A 21,908-nucleotide genomic window follows, 5' to 3' on the forward strand; every position below is an offset into this window, starting at 1 on the left:
ATACAAAGATAAGAAACCTTTTTGAATTATTAAAATCTATAAAACCTGGCACATTATTTACAGCAGCCTGGTTGCATAACTATGCATTTATTTATGTTTGCATAATGACGGTCATGTTTTGTGTGTTTTTTGTTTTTTTTAGGAGGTTCTCCAATATTAGCACCAAAAGTTGCTGCAGCACCTCCTGAGCATAGCCCCGCCCCTACACCACCACTAGGCCCCACCCCTTTGCATCTTAACCTTCACCTGTTCAGAAAGAATGTCTCTGAGCTCCGCCTCCAACTGCAACACATGAGACAACTACAGGTAATTAAATTGCAAATCAGTGAACATAATGAGAAATCTGCAGTTATAATATACATTTTTGCCACATATTTGTTCAACGGGTGTCTTAATGTTCGTTTTTTTTTTCACTTGCGCTGCTTTGGTTATATCAGCTGAAAGTAAATGTTAAACAAGGGCTTAAAAATAATGTGTACTGAATCTGATGAATCTTAAAATCATTTTTTCTTTACATTTATATTAATTATTTGACAGTTTTTACATTTAAAATCATTATAACACACTACATTTCAAAAGTTTGGGGGTCCGTAAGATGTTTTTAAGCAATTAATACCTTTATTTAGCAAGGACACATTAAAGTGAGTAAACGTAAATGGTCTTGTCTGTTTTCAGCTTCAGAATCAGGAGTGTGTGCGTGCTCAGATAAAACGTGCGGAGCAAGAGATCAGTGTGAAGCTTGCTGAAATGCTGAGAAGACAGGATGATCCGACACAGAAACAGAGGACACTGGTGGAGGAAGAGAGACACCGATATCTCAGCATGCAGGAAAGAGTTCTCACCCAGCTAGGGTACGACACACACACTCAGTGGAATCTGAAATTCACTTTCCTGTGGGCAAACAAATGCCTTTTATTCTAAATTATTCTTCATACGATTCATTACAACTCCTCTTTTAACTCATTATAGTCCTGTCCGCCCTGCTGCATGTAAACCGTAATTAAATCCCACTTTAATTTAACTGGTTAACAAGCGTGATCTCCAGAGAGCTTTAAACATGCAAAACTGAACTCAGTGGGAATTAACACTAGGCAGAGATCAGGGGCGGCATTAACACTCTGTTTTCGTTGGTTTTATGCCAGTGCATAGTCAGCAGAGATCTGCGGGTGCCTGTGAGCGTTGAGCCAACAAGGACAGTTTGACTTTTACACATGTGGCAGCTGAGGAATGTGGCATCAAAAAACATCCTCCTTTTTGTGAAAGGAGATGTAAAAATGTGGAATTAGCAAACTGCCTCATCTTATAAACCAAATTACACATTATTTATATAATGATAAATTTAATATGATGTGGAACATATTTAATTTTAACATAAACTGTGATGTTTAGTTTTCATTTTTTGGAACCTAAGATGAGTGTACTAGAATGCATCATTACGTAAAAATTGTTTAAAAATGAAAAAAAAAAAAAAAAAAAACGCAGACCGATTTAAAGTTAAAGTTAAAGTGTGAAGTGTAAAACTGCTTGCTTGATGCTTTAGATTTATATTTTATATTTCTGTTAGCGCTTGTACAAAAGTTCTTGAACAGTAAGATTTTTTTTTTTTTTTTTTGTTTATTCAATTTTCGATATGTTTATTCAATTTTCAAACATTATGTACATAACATAAAATCAAACAGAAGAACAAGACAAAGAATAGAAAGGGAAAACAAACAAAACAAAATAAATAAAAAAATTACATACACACACATACACATAGCTCACCACCTCAGTAAACCAATCTGAGAAATATATATATATTGGGAAATAATATATTCCTATAAACAAAATACTTTAGATATTTATACTCCAATGTTCCACACATATTTATTCCTCATTAAACAAACCCTCTAATAAGAATAGAGGATATATTTAAGCCCATATATGTCAAAAACGGATCCCACCTTCTATGAAATATGACATCTTTGCTATAAGAAGCACAAGTTAAGTAATCTAATGACACATATTCAAGTATAACCCTGTGCCATAATGCCTTTGAAGGGGCTTTATCCATTAACCAATTCAGAAGAATACATTTTCTGGCACAAAATGTAAGGAACTTGCAAAGTGTCTTTTTATGTTTATCTACAATAATGTCATCATATATCCCAAGCAACATATGTTTTGGATTGCAGTCAATATTAATAGATAAAATAACATTAAGTTCTTGTTCCACCATAAACCAAAACTTCTGAATCTCCCTACAAAACCAGAAACAGTGAACAAGATCTCCTTCCTCTGTTTTACATTTCAGGCACATTGGTGAGCAGTCATCTTTAAACTTGTGCCTCCGTGATGGAGAAATATGAGCTCTGTGCAAGATTTTCAGTTGCATCGCTTTTACTTTATTGCATATGCTTAGGGTCCCTGCATTCTTCCATGCTTCCTCCCATTGATCGTCTGTGATTTGTATATCAAGCGTCCTTTCCCATGTTCCTTTCAGGGTGTCCGTATTTGACGAGCAAAAATCCTTGAGGAGCTTGTAAAAAGAACTTGTAGAACTGTTCCTATGTAAAAAAAGCTGTCTCTCCAGAGCTGAAATGTCCTGGTTTGAGAGCAAAGTAGTCTCTTTTTTCACAAAGTCTCTTAACTGTAAGTAACGAAAAAAATCCTGTCGTGAAACACTATACTTGATAACTAATTGGTCAAATGACATTAAAATGTTCCCATCAAATAAGTCATGCAGTGTGGCGAGACCTTAATTTGCCCAAACTCGAAAATTTGAGTCTACAGTCCCCGGCAGGAAGTCATAGTTATCACAAATAGGAGTGAAAGTTGAGGTGAGTCGAGATCGACCCTCCAAACGTCTAATAAACTGCCACGCTTTAATAGCACAAATTGTGATGGGGTTACTACAGGCAACTCTTAAGGATTTAGACTTTTTAAGAAAAAGCAAATTTACTAAAGGAATTTTACTGAGTGAACTTTCAATATCAAACCACACTGTTCTAGACCCTTTATGTATCCAATCAGATATGTAATGTAAATGAACACTTAACTGATATCTCTGAATATCTGGAAGGTCAAGACCTCCCACTGAAGATGATAGCATTAAAGTTGAAATTTTAATACGTGCTTTTTTTTAGCCCATATAAAAGAACTAAACCAACCATTTAATTTCTTAATCGTTTTATGTGTAAAATTTATTGGAATCATTTGAATGGGGTAAAGTAATCTTGGGAGAATATTCATCTTCAGAAGGGAGATCCGCCCCAACCAAGAAATAGGAAGGACATTCCACCTTTCTAAATCATTCTGAATTCGCTCAAAAAGTGGAAGAAAGTTTGCTTTATACATCTGTTCAAAGGAGGGAGTAACATTATTGCCCAAGTATGTTAAGCCCTCAGGAGCCCATCTAAATGGGAAGGATGGTAATGTTTGGGGAATTTGTTTTAAGCCACCTATGGGCATTGCCACTGACTTATGATAATTAATTCTATATCCTGAAAAAATGCCAAATTTGTCAATCGTGTCTAAAAGAGCTGGGGTAGAAGTATCAGGATTCACCATGAATATCAAAATATCATCGGCATATAGGGCAATCTTATGTTGGTTATTTGATACCATTAACCCACAAATTTTGAACAGTAAGATTTTTAATGTTTTGGTTTATTTTAAAGAATTCTCTTCTGCTCACCAAGCCTGCATTTATTTGATCTAAAATACAGCAAAAGCAGTAATATTGTGAAATAGTTTTACTATTTAAAATAATTCCATTCTATTTGAATATATTTTAAAATGTAATTTATTCCTGTGATCAAAGCTAAATTTTCAGCATCATTACTTCAGTCTTCAGTGTCACATGGTTCCTCAGAAATCATTCTAATATGCTGATTTGCTGTTCAGTACATATTTATTATTATTTTTATTATTATTATCATCATCAATATTTAAAACAGTTGAGTACATTTTTCAGGATTCTTTGATAAATATAAACATCCAAAGATCAGCATTTATCTGAGTCAGCACTATTTATTTATTTATTTATTTATTTTTATAATTAATACTTTTATTTAGCAAGGATGCTTTAAATTGATCAAAAGATATAAATATATTTATAATGTTAAAAAATATTTTTATTTCATATAAATGCTGTTCTTCTAAACTTTCTATTTATCAAATATATTTGAAAAAAATCTACTCAGATGTTTTCAACATTATTATAATAATAATAAATGTTTTTGAGCAGCAAATCAGAATATTGGAATGATTTCTGAAAGATGTGCCTGGAGTAAATCAGGAATAAATTGCATTTTAAAATATATTCAGAAAAGAAAGTTTTAAATAGTAAAAATATTTCAAAATCTTATTTTTTGCTGTACTTTGGATCAAATAAATGCAGGCTTACTGTTCAAAAACTTTTGACTGGTAGTGTACGCTAACAGGGTCCAAAACTAACACTCACCAAGTGCCAAATGAGAGTGAAAACTGACTAATTAGTCTGTAATTCTTAAAGCATGGTTTAAAACACAATATAAAAAGGAAAATTATGCTGGTTTCCAAAACTAACAGATTGCTGGTACTGAGCCACCCATATAAAGCCCTGTACATTAATAAACTAGTGGTTCTCAACCAGGAGGCCACAGGATGACTTAAAATGGTTAAAAATTACATTTGTTTTTATTTTAAAATAATCAAACTTAATTTTAAATGCTAAAAAATCATAAAATCAAGGTGTGAAATTAGTGTTGTACAATATGAAAAAGCAGGTATGGTATAATATAAACAAATCATAGTGGCCATAATGTAATAATTCTCAATAAATCACCTACTAGCACTGCAGGCTTTTTTTTTTCAAACCAGAATTTTAACAATCAAGACCACTGGATGGCAAAAATGTCAGAAGCATAATGTGAAATCTGCACTGCCCTCTAGTGTCACAACAGTGCAATTTCAATATTCACTGGATGAATGGATGACAAAAACACAAGTTTATGTGAATGGATTGGCTCATAATGTGAGCATATTTGCGTTGATATTTGTGTCATAAGTGTTGCGTGTTTGTGTGTAGGGATCTGGAGCAGTACGTGGAGACACTGAGGACTGACTCCAGCCCTGCTGTGTCTCAGAGAGCCGTGACGCTGAAGGAAGTAGAGGAGGGAGCTGTCAGTCTGAGGAAAGTGGGTGAGAACCTGGCTGGACTGAAAGGTACAATAACAAAAAATGACGAGATTACCTCAGACAAACTATTATATATAATAATTAGTTGGAAGCAAGTGGATTTTTCATTCTTCTTTGTTGTTTACAATGGTTTAGTGGCTTCCCTAGTTACAGTGGAATATTCTCAGGTATTAGACCTGCCCACACATGTTCATATTATGCAACTTCAAGAAACTGTGGGCCAGCTGTGTCCCTGGGGGTGTGAATTGTGACAGATCCACCACGATAAAGATGTTATCACATCTTTGTAGGTATCAGATTACATATTGCTGTAATGGCATATTTATATAGAATGAGCTCACATTTCTCACCTCCAGGAAAAAAATCCTCCCACACAACTCTAGTTGTATGTTTAATGACCTGCAATGTGCGCAAACAGGTTTAAATGTCAGATGTTTTTTTTTTTTCTTCTTCTTGCAGGAGAGTTTCCGGCTCTTCAATCCCGAATGCGGGCGGTGCTCAGGGTGGAGGTGGAGGCTGTAAAGTTTCTCAAAGAAGAGCCGCACAAGCTTGACAGCATGCTGAAGAGAGTCCGAACCCTCACGGACACACTCAGCAACCTTCGCAGGTACAGACAGAGAGAGAAAGAGATCGAGACAGATGTTTTAAGATTGTGGTTAATAAAGTACTTTATGGATCTGTACACCTTCTAATTCCAGCCACGTATCCAAGCAGCCAGACCGTTATGGAAATGAATATGCAGTTTCAGTTCTCCATCTTTCATTCATATTGTAATCATGTGTGAGGAGAGGCTATGTATAGGTTTAGACAGATGAGAGATCTGGAGCATCTGCTACTAGTCACTTCCTTTCTTCTCTGTGTCAGACCTGATCAGACTCAAGGCAGTTGCCTTTCTCTATGAATGTGCGAATGAATAATACCAGTACTCTGGAAAATAGTTTTGTTTCTAAAGCTGCTGTGTGTTTCTGCTCCACTAGCAGCACCAAATTTAACTGCAAAACTAAACCGATTTTTTTTCTGAGGAAAATTGTGCGAAAGGTGCTGATAGGTGGTTTCTAGGGTGTTTCAGGTGGTTTGTAAATGTTTACTTGTTGGCCTCAAGTCCAAAGTGTTCTCCCCCAAGTCTAGATTTGGCTCAAATTGCTTACTCTCTAGTTGTCACTAGGATTGCAACGTCCATTTTGCCCAGTCAAGTCATTACATTAAAGGAGAAGTCCTCTTCTAGAACATGTCATCCAAGATGTACATGTCTTTCTTGCTTCAGTCGTAAAGAAAGTATGTTTTTTGAGGAAAACATTTCAGCATTTTTCTCCATATAATGGACTTCTATGGTGCCCCAGTTTTGAACTTCCAAAAATGCAATTTTAAATGCAGCTTCAAATGATCCCAAATGTGGTTGTAAACGATCCTAGCGGAGGAAGAAGGGTCTTAAAATATTGGAGTTTTTCGACATACCCTGTCTTGAGCCAGAATACACAAAGTTCAGCCAGAGCAAGACAAGACGAGCATTTGAGATTAAAAAGTATATAAATTGTATTATTTTTATGAAAATAACCGATCATTTTGTTAGATAAGACCCTTCTTCCTTGCCTGGGATCATTTATAACCGCATTTGGGATCGTTTGAAGCTGCGTTTAAACTGCATTTTGGAAGTTTAAACTCGGGGCACCATAGAAGTCCATTATATGGAGAAAAATGCTGAAATGTTTTCCTCAAAAACCATAATTTCTTTACAACTGAAGAAAGAAAGACATGAACATCTTGGATGACAAGGGGGTGAGTACATTATCTGTAAAAAAATTTTCTGGAAGTGGACTTCTCCTTTAAATTACTGTTACCTTTTCCCACTGCTATTCTTTTTTTATTCATACAGTAGTGGGAAAAATGATTTGTTCCCCTGCTGAATACCACGTTTGCCCACTGACAAAGAAATGATCAGTCTGTAACTTTAATGGTAGGTTTATTTTAACAGTGAGAGAAAGAATAACAACACAAAAACCCAAAAACACATTTCAAAAAAGTAAAAAATAAGTAAAAAATACAGGTACCGATCTGAGATTAAGATTATCCCTTTAAGAGACTGCTCCTAATCTCAGTTTGTTACCTGTATAAAAGACATCCGTCCACAGAAGCAATCAATCATTCAGATTCCAAACTCTCCATCATGGCCAAGACCAAAGAGCTGTCCAAGCATGTCAGGGACAAGATTGTAGGCCTACATAAGGCTGGAATGAGCTACAAGACCATCACCAAGCAGCTTGATGAGAAGGTGACAACAGCTGATGCGATTATTCGCAAATGGAAGAAAAACAAAATAACTGTCAATCTCCCTCTGTCTGGGGCTCCATGCAAGATCTCACCTTGTGGAGTTTCAATAAACATGAGAACGGTGAGGAATGAGCCCAGAACTACACGGGAGGATCTTGTCAGTGATCTCAAGGCAGCTGGGACCATAGTCACCAAGAAAACAATTGGTAACACACTTTGCTGTGAAGGACTGAAATCTTGCAGTACCCGCAAGGTCCCCCTGCTCAAGAAAGCACATGTATAGGCCCGTCTGAAGTTTGCCAATGAACATCTGAATGATTCAAAGGAGAACCTGGTGAAAGTGTTGTGGTCAGATGAGACCAAAATCAAGCTCTTTGGCATCAACTCAACTCGCCATGTTTGGAGGAGGAGGAATGCTGCAGATGGACAAAGATGGACAGGGCCATGTGCCGTCAGCTCTTGGGTGAGATCCTCCTTCCCTCATTGAAATAGGTCATGGATGAGTATTCCAGGATGGCAATGACCCAAAACACACAGCCAAGGCAACAAAGGAGTCAAGAAGAAGCACATTAAGGTCCTGGAGTGGCCTAGCTAGTCTCCAGACCTTAATCCCATAGAAAATCTGTGGAGGGAGCTGAAGGTTTGAGATGCCAGACGTCACCCTTGAAACCTTTATGACTTGGAGAGGATCTGCAAAGAGGAGTGGGACAAAATTCCTCCTGAGATTTGTGCTAACCTGGTGGCCAACTACAAGAAACGTCTGACCTCTGTGATTGCCAACAGGGTTTTTGCGCCAAGTACTAAGTCATGTTTTGCGAAGGGGTCAAATACTTAAAATGCGTTAAAATGTAAATCAATTTATACCTTTTTTGAAATGCGTTTTTCTGGATTTTTTTTTTGTTGCTATTCTGTCTCCCACTGTTTGAATAAACCTACCATTAAAATTATAGACTGATCATTTCTTTGTCAGTGGGCAAACATATAAAATCAGCAGGAAATCCAATAATTTGTTCCCCCACTGTATATATTTTTAAAATCACATTTAATTACATAACATTAATTACATTATATTATAAAATGTTTAATGTTTAATAAAATGTTGAAAATTAAATTCAAATGTAAATGAATGTAATTACATTTAATTCAATTGTATATTTATTTTACATTATATTTTACCTGTTTTTAAAATTAGTTATATTCTGTTTTAAATGTATTTCTAATTTTATTTAGGTTTTTGTTTTTAAATGTTAAAATTGATATTTATTTTTAGATTTATAGATTTTTTTTAAAATTTTAAATGCAAGAAATGTAATAGGCCTCCAGGACAAGTTATGGGTTTGTTCAAACAACAGTTATTTGCAGTCTTTCATTGTCATTCAAATATGAAGTCGAGAAATGAGCCAGTGTCGAGAAATGTTTTAAAAAAAACCCACAGAGCCACCTGAAGATATCAGCTGTCATATGAGTATTGTAATACTTAAAAAAATTACACATTGCAGCTTTTACTTCTCTAAAAATATTATGGAGAGGATAAAAATAAGGTTGTGATTTTTGGTTAGATTTTACTGTATTGTGAATGTTTTCCTAATTTATTTTTGTTTGAAATTTCATTTCTTCTTTAGGTCTGCCACAGATGGCCTGATGAAACCTTCTGACCCTGTTTCCTCGACACCACCTGCCTCTGAAAAAATAGAATCAGCCATCGTTGAATCCCTCGAGGCTTCTTTGGTTGCGCCTCAGAGCTCCACAGTGAGGTCAGAGGTTATGACGTCAAACCCTGTGGTAATCCACCACGCCCAGGCATCTCCGGTAGCTTCACAACAATCCCAGCAATCAACAGCACCTTCACCCATTCCCCCTGCCACACAAAGACGAGAGTCTACCCCTTCACCCACCAAACAGCTCAAAAAACCCTCTCTCGAGCAGGCACAAATACCAGATAACAGCAGCAATGGAGTTTCTGCTAATGGCATTCATGGCAAAGGTCCTTCTCCAAACTTCATTGAGGAGATCCACGCAAGCCGCAGCAAGAACAAGAACAGAGCTGTGTCGATAGAGGTAAGCATTGTGGATGTTAAACCAAATGAGTGAGGTAAAAAATGTGCGTTCCCTTGTTTAGTTACTCGTTTGATTGGTATCTTCAGGCTGCAGAGAAAGAATGGGAGGAGAAGAGGCAGAACATGGGTCATTATGATGGGCAGGAGTTTGAACGGATGCTCCAGGAAGCAGAAGCCAACATGCTGAGAGGAATACCAAACCTTGAGGTGCCCAGCGAACCTGAGGGCTTCCCTGCAGTGGTTCCTGCCTCCCTGGAGGAGGTTGTAGAAAAAATTGAGCCTACAGCAGCACCAGCAGAACAGGGTAAGTGATTGAAAGACACAACAGAGTTTTTGAGACTACTATTTGGCGATGTTTATACTTTATTTTGTTCCTGCAGATGACAATCAGCCAAACTCTGAGAAACCTACCAAGACTGCTCCAGAGAAACCTCCTAAACCTCTGGAGAAACAAGTTAAGTCAGCTTTGGAGAGACCTCTTAAACCCAACCTATCCATCAAATCCAGCCTGGAAAGACAAAGTAAGACTCAGGAAAAAGTTGTTAAGATTCAGACCACAGAGAAAGCCAACAAGTCCCCTCCTCCACCTCCACCTCGACGAAACTACACCACCAACACTGGGATGACCACCACGCGATCTGGAGAGGTCATTTACACCAGCAGGAAGGAGTCTGTTACGGTACAAGTGTATTTGCAGGACAGATTTTTTTTGTTTACTTTGTCTGAAGTACAACTAATAAAATAAAATAAATAAACAAATAAAATAAATATAATTACATGAAGTTCCCTAGTTATTTTTATTATTGTTAGTATAAAATGAAATAATAAAGATTTTTTTTATATAAAATAAAATAATAATAAAACAATATATATATTTTTTTTAATTAAAGGGGTCATGACATAGATTTTTTTTTTTTTATAATTTTAATATGTTCTTGGAAGTTTACTTATAATGTTAATAAAGTTACAAATTTATGTGGAAAAATTAATATTTTCAACCCTCATTCTGACCCTCTCTTTAAAACAACCTGTTTTAAGGGGAGGGTCCTTTAAGACTTTAGCCAGTAATCCACCATTGTTATGATTGGCTAATGTCATTGCATAGGTATCAGTGCCGCCCCCCCTCACTATTGCATGTGAGTGTTTTGACAACATAATCAATATAAAACGGTCTATTGGCGACAAAACATTATGAAATAATTTACTTACAGTTTGTGATGCAGCTGCAGTCAGATCTAGTATCACTTCATCTTTCAACAAATGTTTCTTTGTGAACTCTCATTTACAAAACGAAATGCTCCGGACATTCCTCTGACACAATCTGGGATGCCATTAAAAGTAAACTGTCCACTTGTTCATTACAAACCCTCTGATATCTGTACAAAGACACGAATGAGCAGTTTAAACCAAACACGTCAAAGCAAACGTTTTTCACTTTATTTGTCCAATGGACAACAGACTCAAGAGTGTGGACTGTGTCAGAAAGCATTGCGCATAGATATACTGTAGATATACTGTATTCAGTGTAGACAAGATAGCAGCATTGATTGTCACTTCTGTTTGCTTTTGATGTGAGAGTTGCATCCAGTGTAATCATGTATAAAGCTGTTAAGCGACTGAACGCCAGTGGGCGGGGCCTATGGTGAGAAGTTGACTATTCGTCGATGTCTTGCTCTGGAGGCGGTGTTTATGCAAACCCTGGCACCTTGCATCCAAATGAGTCGTTTTTAATCTTTATTCATTTATAATGAGGATGACGTTTTAAGCTATGAAACTTGCAGGATGTTTTAATGTTACGAAGATCACTTAAATGCCAAAAGATCAAGGCAAATTTGATTTCTCATATTATCACCTTCTAAATTAACATGTAATTATATTTTAAAATAACTATTAATATAACTTGTTTCATAGGAGGGTGAAGAGGAGTCCAACAGTACAGCATCTCAGCCTGAACCAAAGTCCTCTCCAGAGGTGAAGCCCAAACCCATTACTCCTCCTCCTATTGCGGCCTCGGCTATCACCGAGGAAGAGGATGATGGAGACAAGATTATGGCAGAGCTACAGGTGAGATATAACGTATAAACTCAAACATGCATATACACGCACACTAATGCAGACTTGTAGCAAACATAACTTCATGTTTCTCATAGGTATAAATGTTGTTTATACACACACCTACTCACTGACTTTCACTAACTATAGGTGTTTTGATCTAAACATGTCTTGGGTGTGAAATTGCTTTGGTGTGTGTGTTAAGATGCTTTGGGTGTGCCCTGTGGCTCATTCGGTGGAAGTTTCATTTCCCTTGCTTGTAGATAAGCTATTTTTTTTACAGTTCTGTAAACACACAACCTAGTTCTCATAAATTCTTAAAAATACAGAATTCTTTAGAAAACTACACAATTCTTAATAGGAGTGAAAGTGTAATGTATTCAGAATATATGTAAAATTAAAAATTATAATACAAAAAATATATATACTACATATTTATAAATGCTTAATTAAAAACGAAGATATATCATAAATAAGATATATATTTATGATATGTTTCTCTAGAAAAAAACATATAGGCAGATAATCTAATCTGATTTAATACATAATTAGTACATAATTTCCATTACATTGTACAGTAATTTTGAGCAGGTTTGCCCAACTTAATGTGGGCAACTTCTAATTTACCCCCTTCCTCACAAATTCTTCTCTTCAGGTTTTCCAGAAGTGCTCTGTTAAGGAGGTAGGGCTCAAGGGTTTGGTAGAGCCACAGATCAGAGAGCTAAGACCTGGGGTCTTACTACCCCTTAAAGATAAGAAGGTAAAGGATATGATGTCCTTTAGTAGACCCTCCAACTGCCTGCCTGTGCCAGCCGCTTGTCCCTGATGGCTGTTCTTTGCGATGCTTGTATGGCTTTCTTACCCTTTGCTAACCTCCTCTGTACACTCCTGTGATGGGTATCTGGCACCAAAAATGTTCTCACTGTTCTTTAAGTTTAAATTCTGTTCCTTTCCTATTATTTCAACTGAACTCATGACCTGTGCTGATTGTAGTGATGTAGTGTGAGTCAAAAGGGGAAACAGATATGATTGGCTTTGTGTGCTCTGAGTCGTCCAATCAATAAACTAGTTTTCGACACTCTGCTGTCAAAGGGTGTTGTGTGTGTGTTTTCTTTTTTACATCTATCATTTTAATAAAAAAGTGTGTGATCTCAATTGGAGACAATTCAATTTCCAAAAGCTTACATGAGGCTACTTTACAATGTATATTTACAGCTTAAGTTATGTAACTGGGTGTAGCATAATCAAATTGTCCAAAATGTTAATAATTTAGCAGACTTGTGAGAAATTAGCAGGACCTACTTTAATGTGCACATGTAGTTTTCTTTTCAAAAAGGGTCACTGTCTAAACCAAATGTATCAGTAGAGTGCAACTTAGAATTGGTTTGTTATTTAGGATTTTAGAAAATACTTTCAGCTAGCAGTCTGGAGTTCAGAATTTGTTCTTTGATCTTCTCACTTTGCTGCATGCCTGCTACTATATAAGCCTCCTTACTTAATTGGTTTTCAGTCTCACTTTCTCTCTTTACCTTCATTTTCACAGTATTTTCTCACTGTCAAAAATTGTGCAGTGTAATATAGAATTTACAGGTGAAATATTACCAATAATCATCTTGTTAAGCTCAAAATTGTATTCGAAATGGAAAAAGTTGGAAACAGTGTTGGTACATGCATTGCACATTTAAAATGACATTTTTATTGTTCTTTTCTTTTTTGTGTGCAATTTTGAGCTGTTTTCTCAGATGGGTTCACAAATGCCTTAGGTCTAGCTCCAAATTATGGTTTAAATCCCATAAAGTTTCTTTTTATTATTATTATTAATCTTGTATATTTTAAAATATGATCATTGCTATTATACGGCTGTAACGTATTGTTGGCATCATTAAGGTTAGAAACTATTTTTATGACATTTCTTAATATTAAACATATTTATATTCTATAAATGAGAATATATAATCCAAGAATGTGTTTTGTCAAAGCAGCCTAAAGGTTTTCAGTGGTCTTAAAGTAGCTTGTAGACTGAGATTCTTGAAGTTTCTTTGTGAAGTGATGTTGTTCCCCACAAACCACAGAATACTGAAAACCAAGATGACAAGAACCCTGACACAGATGAGAATGGCAACAATACAATTCGTCAGAGTCCTGGGGTGAGCTGCATCACAATTACACAGTTATCGTAAACTTACCCCTAAAAGAATGGCATGATATCATGGTATAATAGTTATAGTGACAACTGGTCTTTTAATAGTTAAAACCCAATCACCAAAATAGTTATGCAGCAGTGTTCTGTAAAACCTCATAAATGTAATGTAATGGCCAAGTAGGGCTGTGCAAAAAATTGGATGCAGTTATCATACGCATCTCATCAGTAATGCAGGTTCTGTGATTAGTCGTAAATCTCCATCACATGCTGTCAGATGGAGTGGCATTTACTACACAAAGCCGTTGTTCAGCACGTGATGGAGATTTACGACTAATAACAGAACCGGCATTACTGACGAGATGCGCATAATAATCACATCCGATTTTTTGCACCGCCCTATGGCCAAGTCAATTGTAAAATTTGATTAATACCAGGTAGGATTACTAACGAATTTATATTTGCCTCATGAAGCCATACCTAATTGAAATTTCATTTTTTTCTTCTCTGACCTTTGACGTTTCAAGGTCATCTACTATGTCACAGCTCAGATCTCCAAGGGAACTCCATCAGCGCCAGAGGAATCAACAGAGCGTAGAGACGCATCACAGTCTCCCACATCACAGGTGTCACATGTCAATGCTTCTGAACAATCCCAAAGCCAGCTGCAGGTATCGACTAACAAATTTGGTGCCCTCAAAGCCAGCTCTTCTAGCACTCAACACCAAAATCAGCTGTCACGTTCAGCCTCGCTGAAGGCAAATCCACCCTCTCCACAGGAAGAACTTCCAGCTAGCCCAACCCAAGGGAAAGTTCACGTTGTCAAAGCTGCTCCAGTGCAGGTTAGCACAGAGGAAAGGGTAGTGTCTCCAACAGCAATTTGCTCACCAGTCTCTTTAGAAGGTACTGCACCGATTCTTTCTAAAACAGTCCCTGTTGGGACAGATGTAGCCAATCAGAAACTTATATTTGGTTCATCCAAAGTGAAGGAAAGGAAATTTGAGGAAATAGAGGACAGTAATGAGGCTTTTCTCAGTCCCGACCTGTCAGGAGAAGAGCCACCTCCGCCTCCTCCTGATAACTTTGCCTTTATGATTACTAACACCAAGGTTCAAGCCCTCTCCACTGGAGAGTACCATCAGCTTGTCAATGCCAAGAAAGGTAGTGTGCAGACAGTAACTGTTGGTAATAAACGACCAAGTGCTTCTGACAGTGGCACAGCATCAGGAGATGATTGCAGTACCAGTGGTCCCACTGGTGCTGACAACACCAGTAAAAAGCCAGTTATCATCATCTTTGATGAGCCAATGGATATCCGCTCAGCTTATAAACGTCTCTCTACTATCTTTGAATGTGAGGAAGAGCTAGAGCGGATGCTTGCAGAAGAAAGAATAGATGAGGAAAGTGAGGAAAATGAGGAAGAAGAGTGGACTAGGGGAGTGCAGGTCAAAGAGAATGGAGATGGTAGGGGTTCTGGAAAAGGTACTAGTTCAAATTCTCCTGCAGATGTCACAGATGGTCAAGTCACAAACTCTTCTTCATCCTCATCTCTATCTGAAGACATTACTGGTGATGCAAAGCAAGATGGAAAGAAGAAGTTCAAGTTGAAGTTCCCCAAGAAACAGCTAGCAGCATTAACGCAAGCCATTCGAGCTGGAAGTAAAACAGGCAAAAAGACTTTGCAAGTTGTCGTCTACGAGGATGAGGAAGAGTCAGACGGAACTGTCAAGCAACACAAAGAGACCAAGAGGTTTGAAATTGCTTGCTCCAAAACAGAGTCTTCAAAATCAAATCCGCAGGAAACTAATGGACGAACTGACCAGATTCGTAAGAACACCTACAAAACCCTTGACAGTCTAGAGCAAACTATAAAGCAGCTAGAGAACACAATTTGCGAAATGGGACCGAAGACTTCGGAAGAGGCTGAAACCTCTGTAAACCCTGGAACTCAGGACAATAAGACTGAAGAGACTCCAGGGCACTCAGAGAAAGGACTTCCTCCCAAAACCTCGGTCCCTAGGTCGGCTTCTTCCAGTAAAGGTCCTGGTCTACGAAAGAAGCCAAAACCACAGCTCCTTCCTCGGCCTGCCATCATATCAACTACTGGGGTCTCAGTCACACCAGTTCCCACCCAGCAGGTCTCTCTCTAGCTCCTACTACCTTCACAAAGACTATGGGTCTGTCCCTCTCCTCTTGCTCACAACAGTGACTTCTGAAGATCCTTAGCCTTTCCTGCAGTGGAGGCTACCAACTCTGGGATCTGAACTTTTAACACCTTCACATATTTTTTATAAATATGGTGTGTTTATTTCTGGAGTGGTGTTCTTGTGTGTTCACTGATGGTGCTCTAATCTTGGGTTAAGGCAGCCAACAACTTTAACCATCTTAGAACCAGTCTCACATTGTTTCTGAATCCTTTTATGTGGGTTCTAAGGCAGCCCTTAAAGAAACTTTGTTGGTATTCTGGGCTGGTTTGCATGCTTCCTTACTTCTCTTTCTGGTATACAAACTCGTGTCGTGGTGATACCACAGATGTGTTGTGCAAGCTTTGTCTTGCTGTGATTCAGTTTACAAACCACCTCAAATATGGCTCTCTTTTTTGTTTCTTTCTTTTTATTCCTTTTCTCTTCTGTTTGGTTTAAATCCTTTTTGCAGAATGCCAGCGTGGTCTCACCTACTAGTCGGATGCCGGTGCCTGTTTCTGCCAAGGCGCGGCAGCAACCGGGCACCTCAGAGAAAGAGAGGGCAACAAAACCGCAAAAGCTACAGGACTCTCAGAGGCAGTTCCGCCAGGTAGTCTTATCATAGGACCACTTGTCCAGTCAGAAAGACACACACACCTAGGCATAGACTGAATGCTCGAGAGGAAAGTCAGTTCTTGCAGGGCTTGTATTGAGAGGGAAAATAACTAACAAAAAACCTGATGAGACCGAACAAACTGTTCTTTGGTTAAAGGCCTAGTGCCGAAAGCTGTCTCTGAACTGTTGACGTTTTCTCCTGCTGCGTTTTTTGAATGGCTGTGACCGAAGGCAACTGACTGTTATTTCATAATACCATCAAATGCTTCTGCATGTTTGCTTTGCTTGTGGCTTTGGTGCTGTAAACGTCAAACTAATTTTCAATAGTGAAAGAATATAAAGAATATATAAACATCACAGCCACTGCTTAACTAACTTTATTGGATGCTTAGACTACGGCCTTTTTAACTAAAATATCTAACTCCTACAACACTCCAATGCCTGTGACACTTCAACTTCCCTTGTAACCCAGGATGCTTATCTGTTTAACCCATTTTTGGACCTTTTCCCTGTTTACCTCTCGGAGGAATCTGCAAACCCTGGCCACAAATCCACTTAGTCCCCAATATCCTGTGGATGCCTTCCCAAATTGTACCTCTTCTATTCCTCCTGGAGCCTCCTTTGATTATGAGTACTGGTTGGTTGCACTCACTCTGCGCAATACTCACTCTAAAACTTCCACTTCTAAAACCGTCCCTGACCTTCACTTTCCTATTCTTCTTACAGTCTACTTAAAGTGATATTTTCTACATTCTCAACCCTCAAGACAGATAGTTTTTTTGTGTGTTTTTAGTGCTTTCATTTATATATGTAGCTTCTGTGTCTTTGATTATCTGTCATGATTAACCGTAGATCCTAGTAGAGTGATTTAAAACATGCTTAGAAATTTTGCGTATTTTAATCAGAAATTCCCTATGTTGACAATCAGTGTGTTTTGGCATCTTTGTTTGCAGGCTAATGGAAGTGCTAAGAGATCTGGAGGAGATCCCAAATCCACTTCTCCTACCGTGCCTGCTTCTAAAATTCCTGCTTTTTCCTCTAGTACGGGAAAAGGCTTGTCCCAGTCTGATTCTACTAATATTGTTAATTCTTCTTCTCCTTTATCTTCCTCCCTTCCCACTAGCAAGTCCTCAATCCCTCCTCCTCGCTCCAGTTCCACCCCCTCCTCTCATATTCCCTCCCTTTCTAATGGTTCTTTAAAATATGCCCCTCCCACTCACAGCACTAAAGGCCTCTCTATTCCCACGCAGACACAAAACGGTCGACCTTCCTCCTCTTCTTCCTCTTCCTGTTCCCACTCCCCTTTGTCCCCGACTATGTTGAGTCAGAGTGCGAAGAGTATCCGTACCATTCACACACCCAGCTTCACCAGCTACAGTCGGCCACACAACGGAAGCGCCGGTAAATCAGCTATTCCCACGGTAACTGTCGCTAAGGACGCTGCGTAGAATGCTTCGCTGCTTCGCAACCATTTATGCATCTCTTAATGAGGTGGAGTCACTCCTGATTATACTTTGATTCATTTTTTAAGTTTGTGATTTCATTTGTTTGAACAGATAACGTTGTTGTATCAGAGTGAACTTTGTTTTGGCATGACTTTGGCTATTGCATGTTATTATTTTCTCTGTTAAAGTGACAGGCCATCATTCATTAATCAGTGTTTTAAACTTGAATCTCTGCAAATCATTAACATGTAAAAAGAAACGCTTTATTTTAAAAACTAAAAAAGGATTTATTTGCAGAGAGCAGGCTCTTGATCATGGATTTTACAGAGCACTTCATTTGAAAAAAATATTTATTTTTCATACAAGTTGAAGAGAGACTAAAAAGTATTCAAAAGTGAAAGTATGTAAACAATGTTTTGGTTATTAGTATCCTTTAAATGATTGTAGATTTTCATTTTGCATTTTTTTAAGTTGACAGACATTGGTTGTAGCCATAATAAGTGAAAAAAGTACTGTAAGTATATTAACCATTAATACAAATTGACATTGTGTCTGTTTTTTTTTTTTTCTTTCTCTCATGCACTGCCAGTGTCTTTAAGATTTATAATTATAAACTGACAACAGTTTTGCTGTCTTTTCAGTAGTTGTGCCTATTTGCCAAAGTTTGTAATTTACATCTTTTCAACTGACTATATATACTGTGTTAGACACTTTGTACATTTAGGATAGGTTACACCTGGCTTAACCTACCTATGTCACAATTCCTTGATTTACTCATGCAGTCTATGGCTCTTAAATTAATGAGTATTGATGTCTAAATGTAAACTAAAAATTGTAGTGATTGATAAAATTGCTCTCTACTTTCCATGTACATACTGTAACATCTCTATTTCAGAGATTGTCTTTAGTTTTGTTAACATATTGTACCAAAGTTTATTTCTATGCATGCCTATACAAAATTGTAGAAAGAAAGAATGTAATAGACAAAAAAATCATGCTTGCACAGACGGATTTTGTAAATAAATATGTTTTCTTTGGTTTTGTATAGCTTTAATTGCAGAAGCAATCTGTGCAAAAGAGTGTAGGTATTAAAATAGTAAAGTTCTGCATGCTTGTTGTTCACATGGCCTCTCGGCTATGATTTCTCCACTGCAACACTGCAAGTCCTTCTATTAAACATTTTCGCAGATAGTTCAGCTGACTTGTGTCTTTTTATTCTATATATTTTCTTTTACAGTAATGACATTCAGTACTACGACGGCGTTTTAGTGCCACCTAAAAAAAAAAAAAAAATCTAAGATTACGAGATTAATCTCGTAATATTTCGAGAATAAACTCGAAACTACGAGAATAAAGTCGAAATGTTACGAGAATAAAGTCGAAATGTTACGAGAATAAAGTCGAAATGTTACGAGAAAAAAGTCGAAATATTTCGATTTTTTTCTCGTAACATTTCGACTTTATTCTCGTAACATTTCGACTTTATTCTCCGAAATTGCCTCTTTTGTGCAGTCTGAAATGGCGACCAGTGGTCGACTCCACGGATATCGGTGGTTACATCTGTGTGCTATTCGAACAGGATGTTGTTTCTCAAGAGACTTTAGCCGCTTTTCCACTATCGGGCCGAACCGTTCTCTTCGCTTAACCGTTCCGTTCCGTGCCGATCCGGGCCAGTCAGCACGGATACGGCTTCATTTTCCACTGTGGTGCTGATAACGGAACTCTTTGGAATGTAAACACAAATGTGTCAGTCGTTGCCTTGGTAACGCAATTGTAATATAAACAGAGATATGGATGATGATCAGATGTTTCTGTTTTTGGGACTTTGTTAAATAACAGAAAAAAGGACACAACTACAAACAACGCAAAAAATAAAATAAACAAAAGGCGACGACAGGTATAAGGTTACCAACAAATGCTGAGGGGATATGCATGCCAACGGAGACGGACAGCGTTTTAAGAACCGTTCGGCACGACAGTAGAAAAACGGCTTCGCCAGTACTTCAGCCGGGGTCCCAGCGCATTGTGGCATATGGATTCATATGATAAACTCAAGCCGTACGGCATTGCAATTAATGGTTGCATTGACAGCTTCAGTCGGTTTGTGTTGTGGGTGGAAGCGTACAATACATTCACGTAAAATACGACTTTCTTTTCCTAATTTTGACATTATTTCTCAAAATACTACGATTTTAATCTCGTATTACTACGAGTTTATTCTCGAAATATTTCGACTTTTTTTCTCGTAACATTTCGACTTTATTCTCGTAACATTTCGACTTTATTCTCGTAACATTTCGACTTTATTCTCGTAGTTTCGAGTTTATTCTCGAAATATTACGAGTTTAATCTCGTAATCTTAGATTTTTTTTTTATTTTTTAAGGTGGCACTAAAACGCCGTCGTACAGTACACATGCTGTGAACTCTATTGTACCCGTAAAAAAACTGGACATTCAAGTTTAATTGAATGTATCTAATGTATCTACTGCGGTCAAAAGGTTTTTACATTGAAGAATCTTAAAGGGGTCATTGGATGCCCATTTTCCACAAGTTGATATGATTTTTTATGGTCTTAATCAAAAGTCTATAATATACTTTGGTTAAAAATTCTCAATGTTTGTGTAAAACAACACCATTTTTACCTTATAAAAATGAGCTCTGCAAAAATCATCCCATTCTGAGGGATTGTTCCTTTAAATGCTGTGGAGTGACATGGTGCTCTGATTGTTTACTTTACCTGCATTTAGCGCATTTAGCCGCGAAACTTGCTAACTGCCACATTATTAGGAAAGGTGATTGCAGGAAAAAAAAAAAACTTATAATGCATCATCAGCGGCTCACATGTCGGGAGTAAATGACGACCACTATGTTCATTATTACATCCAGCAACAAAACACCTCAATTGGAGATATTCTTATCTAACTTACATCCCTGCTCCGGCATTGAAACAATAGAGGTTGGACTGTTACAGCTGATCTGAGGAAAGACGCTCATGTCAATCAACTATCGTGGGAGCGGCCTCTGTCGGTGTGACGCCATTAAAACTATGCTAAAACATTTGTATGCAAATGTTATATGTTGGCTCCAACTCTTTTTATTGTTGTCTTTTCTGAGGTTAATCATATTACAAGACTATTCACAAGATGTTTTAATAACGGCATAAATGCCTGGAAATAATATTTAACCTTTTCAAGTCTATTCGTTATTTGTAGCATGCCAGCCACTCAAGAATCCCAATAAGCATTTTGTTACATCTAATCTAATACAAAACGTATCCTTTAAATTTAAATTATCACAAAATACAAACAATAAATGTGTTTTTAATGTGGTGGGAGATCACTGTATTCCTCTGCAGTTCATATGGCATGCAAATCAATCATCTTTTCTACTAGTTACAGCACAAAATAAACATGAATTTATATCAGAAGACTTGTTGAAAAAAACAGAACTTAATAAAAGGAATATCTCATGTAGTCTAATTGATCAATTAGTGTTTCAAAAATCGTCAAGAAAACAGCTTGTAAACAGGCTAGTTATAACAGGCATAACATCCCTTACGAAAAGTAACCAGGGATTTATTGTAGTAAAAGTGTAGTAACCATGGTGTTTTTTTTTTTTTTGTTTGTTTTTTTTTTGCCGTTTGTATAACCACAGTTTTACTACAAATATCATGGTTAAACTATGGTTAGTGTATCAGATCTATGGTTAATTTGTGTCTACCATGGTTTAACTATAGTAACCATGTTTTGGTTTATTTGTAAGAAAACCATGATTAATTTTCCTAAGGGATGGGCCTAACATTTACCTCAGAAACGTCAACAATATAACTCTGCTAACATTGTTTTATTTTCCTCAGATTTTCCACAAATTCATCCACAATGTCCTTGGTGTTTTGAGTATTCTCAAGGGAAAGAATGACAACTTTCCATAGTCTTTAGATAGAAGAGAATTAAAACGGTGCAGGTAGCTATAGCCGTAATAGATGTG

General features: G+C 37.3%; 1 protein-coding gene across 12 annotated transcripts in view; it reads left to right on the forward strand.

Moving 5' to 3' along the window:
• Positions 1-19,114, forward strand: part of si:ch211-285f17.1 (sickle tail protein homolog) — a 156,493-nt gene extending 137,379 nt beyond the window's left edge. For 9 of the 12 annotated variants that reach the window (XM_051098851.1, XM_051098847.1, XM_051098849.1 and 6 more), the window contains 13 exons: positions 143-306; positions 676-851; positions 5,051-5,187; positions 5,620-5,767; positions 9,051-9,486; positions 9,573-9,789; positions 9,866-10,164; positions 11,397-11,549; positions 12,193-12,297; positions 13,610-13,684; positions 14,205-15,815; positions 16,333-16,470; positions 17,429-19,114. In XM_051098851.1, coding sequence (XP_050954808.1) covers positions 143-306; positions 676-851; positions 5,051-5,187; positions 5,620-5,767; positions 9,051-9,486; positions 9,573-9,789; positions 9,866-10,164; positions 11,397-11,549; positions 12,193-12,297; positions 13,610-13,684; positions 14,205-15,815; positions 16,333-16,470; positions 17,429-17,923 — 4,154 coding nt within the window. In that variant the 3' untranslated portion in view covers positions 17,924-19,114. The remainder of the gene's footprint in view (positions 1-142; positions 307-675; positions 852-5,050; positions 5,188-5,619; positions 5,768-9,050; positions 9,487-9,572; positions 9,790-9,865; positions 10,165-11,396; positions 11,550-12,192; positions 12,298-13,609; positions 13,685-14,204; positions 15,816-16,332; positions 16,471-17,428) is intronic. The other 3 variants (XM_051098857.1, XM_051098850.1, XM_051098858.1) reach the window with 3 other exon arrangements.
• Positions 19,115-21,908: the final 2,794 nt, after the last annotated feature.

Source organism: Labeo rohita, chromosome 24 (assembly GCF_022985175.1).
Source record: "Labeo rohita strain BAU-BD-2019 chromosome 24, IGBB_LRoh.1.0, whole genome shotgun sequence".
NCBI classification, from domain to species: domain Eukaryota; kingdom Metazoa; phylum Chordata; class Actinopteri; order Cypriniformes; family Cyprinidae; genus Labeo; species Labeo rohita.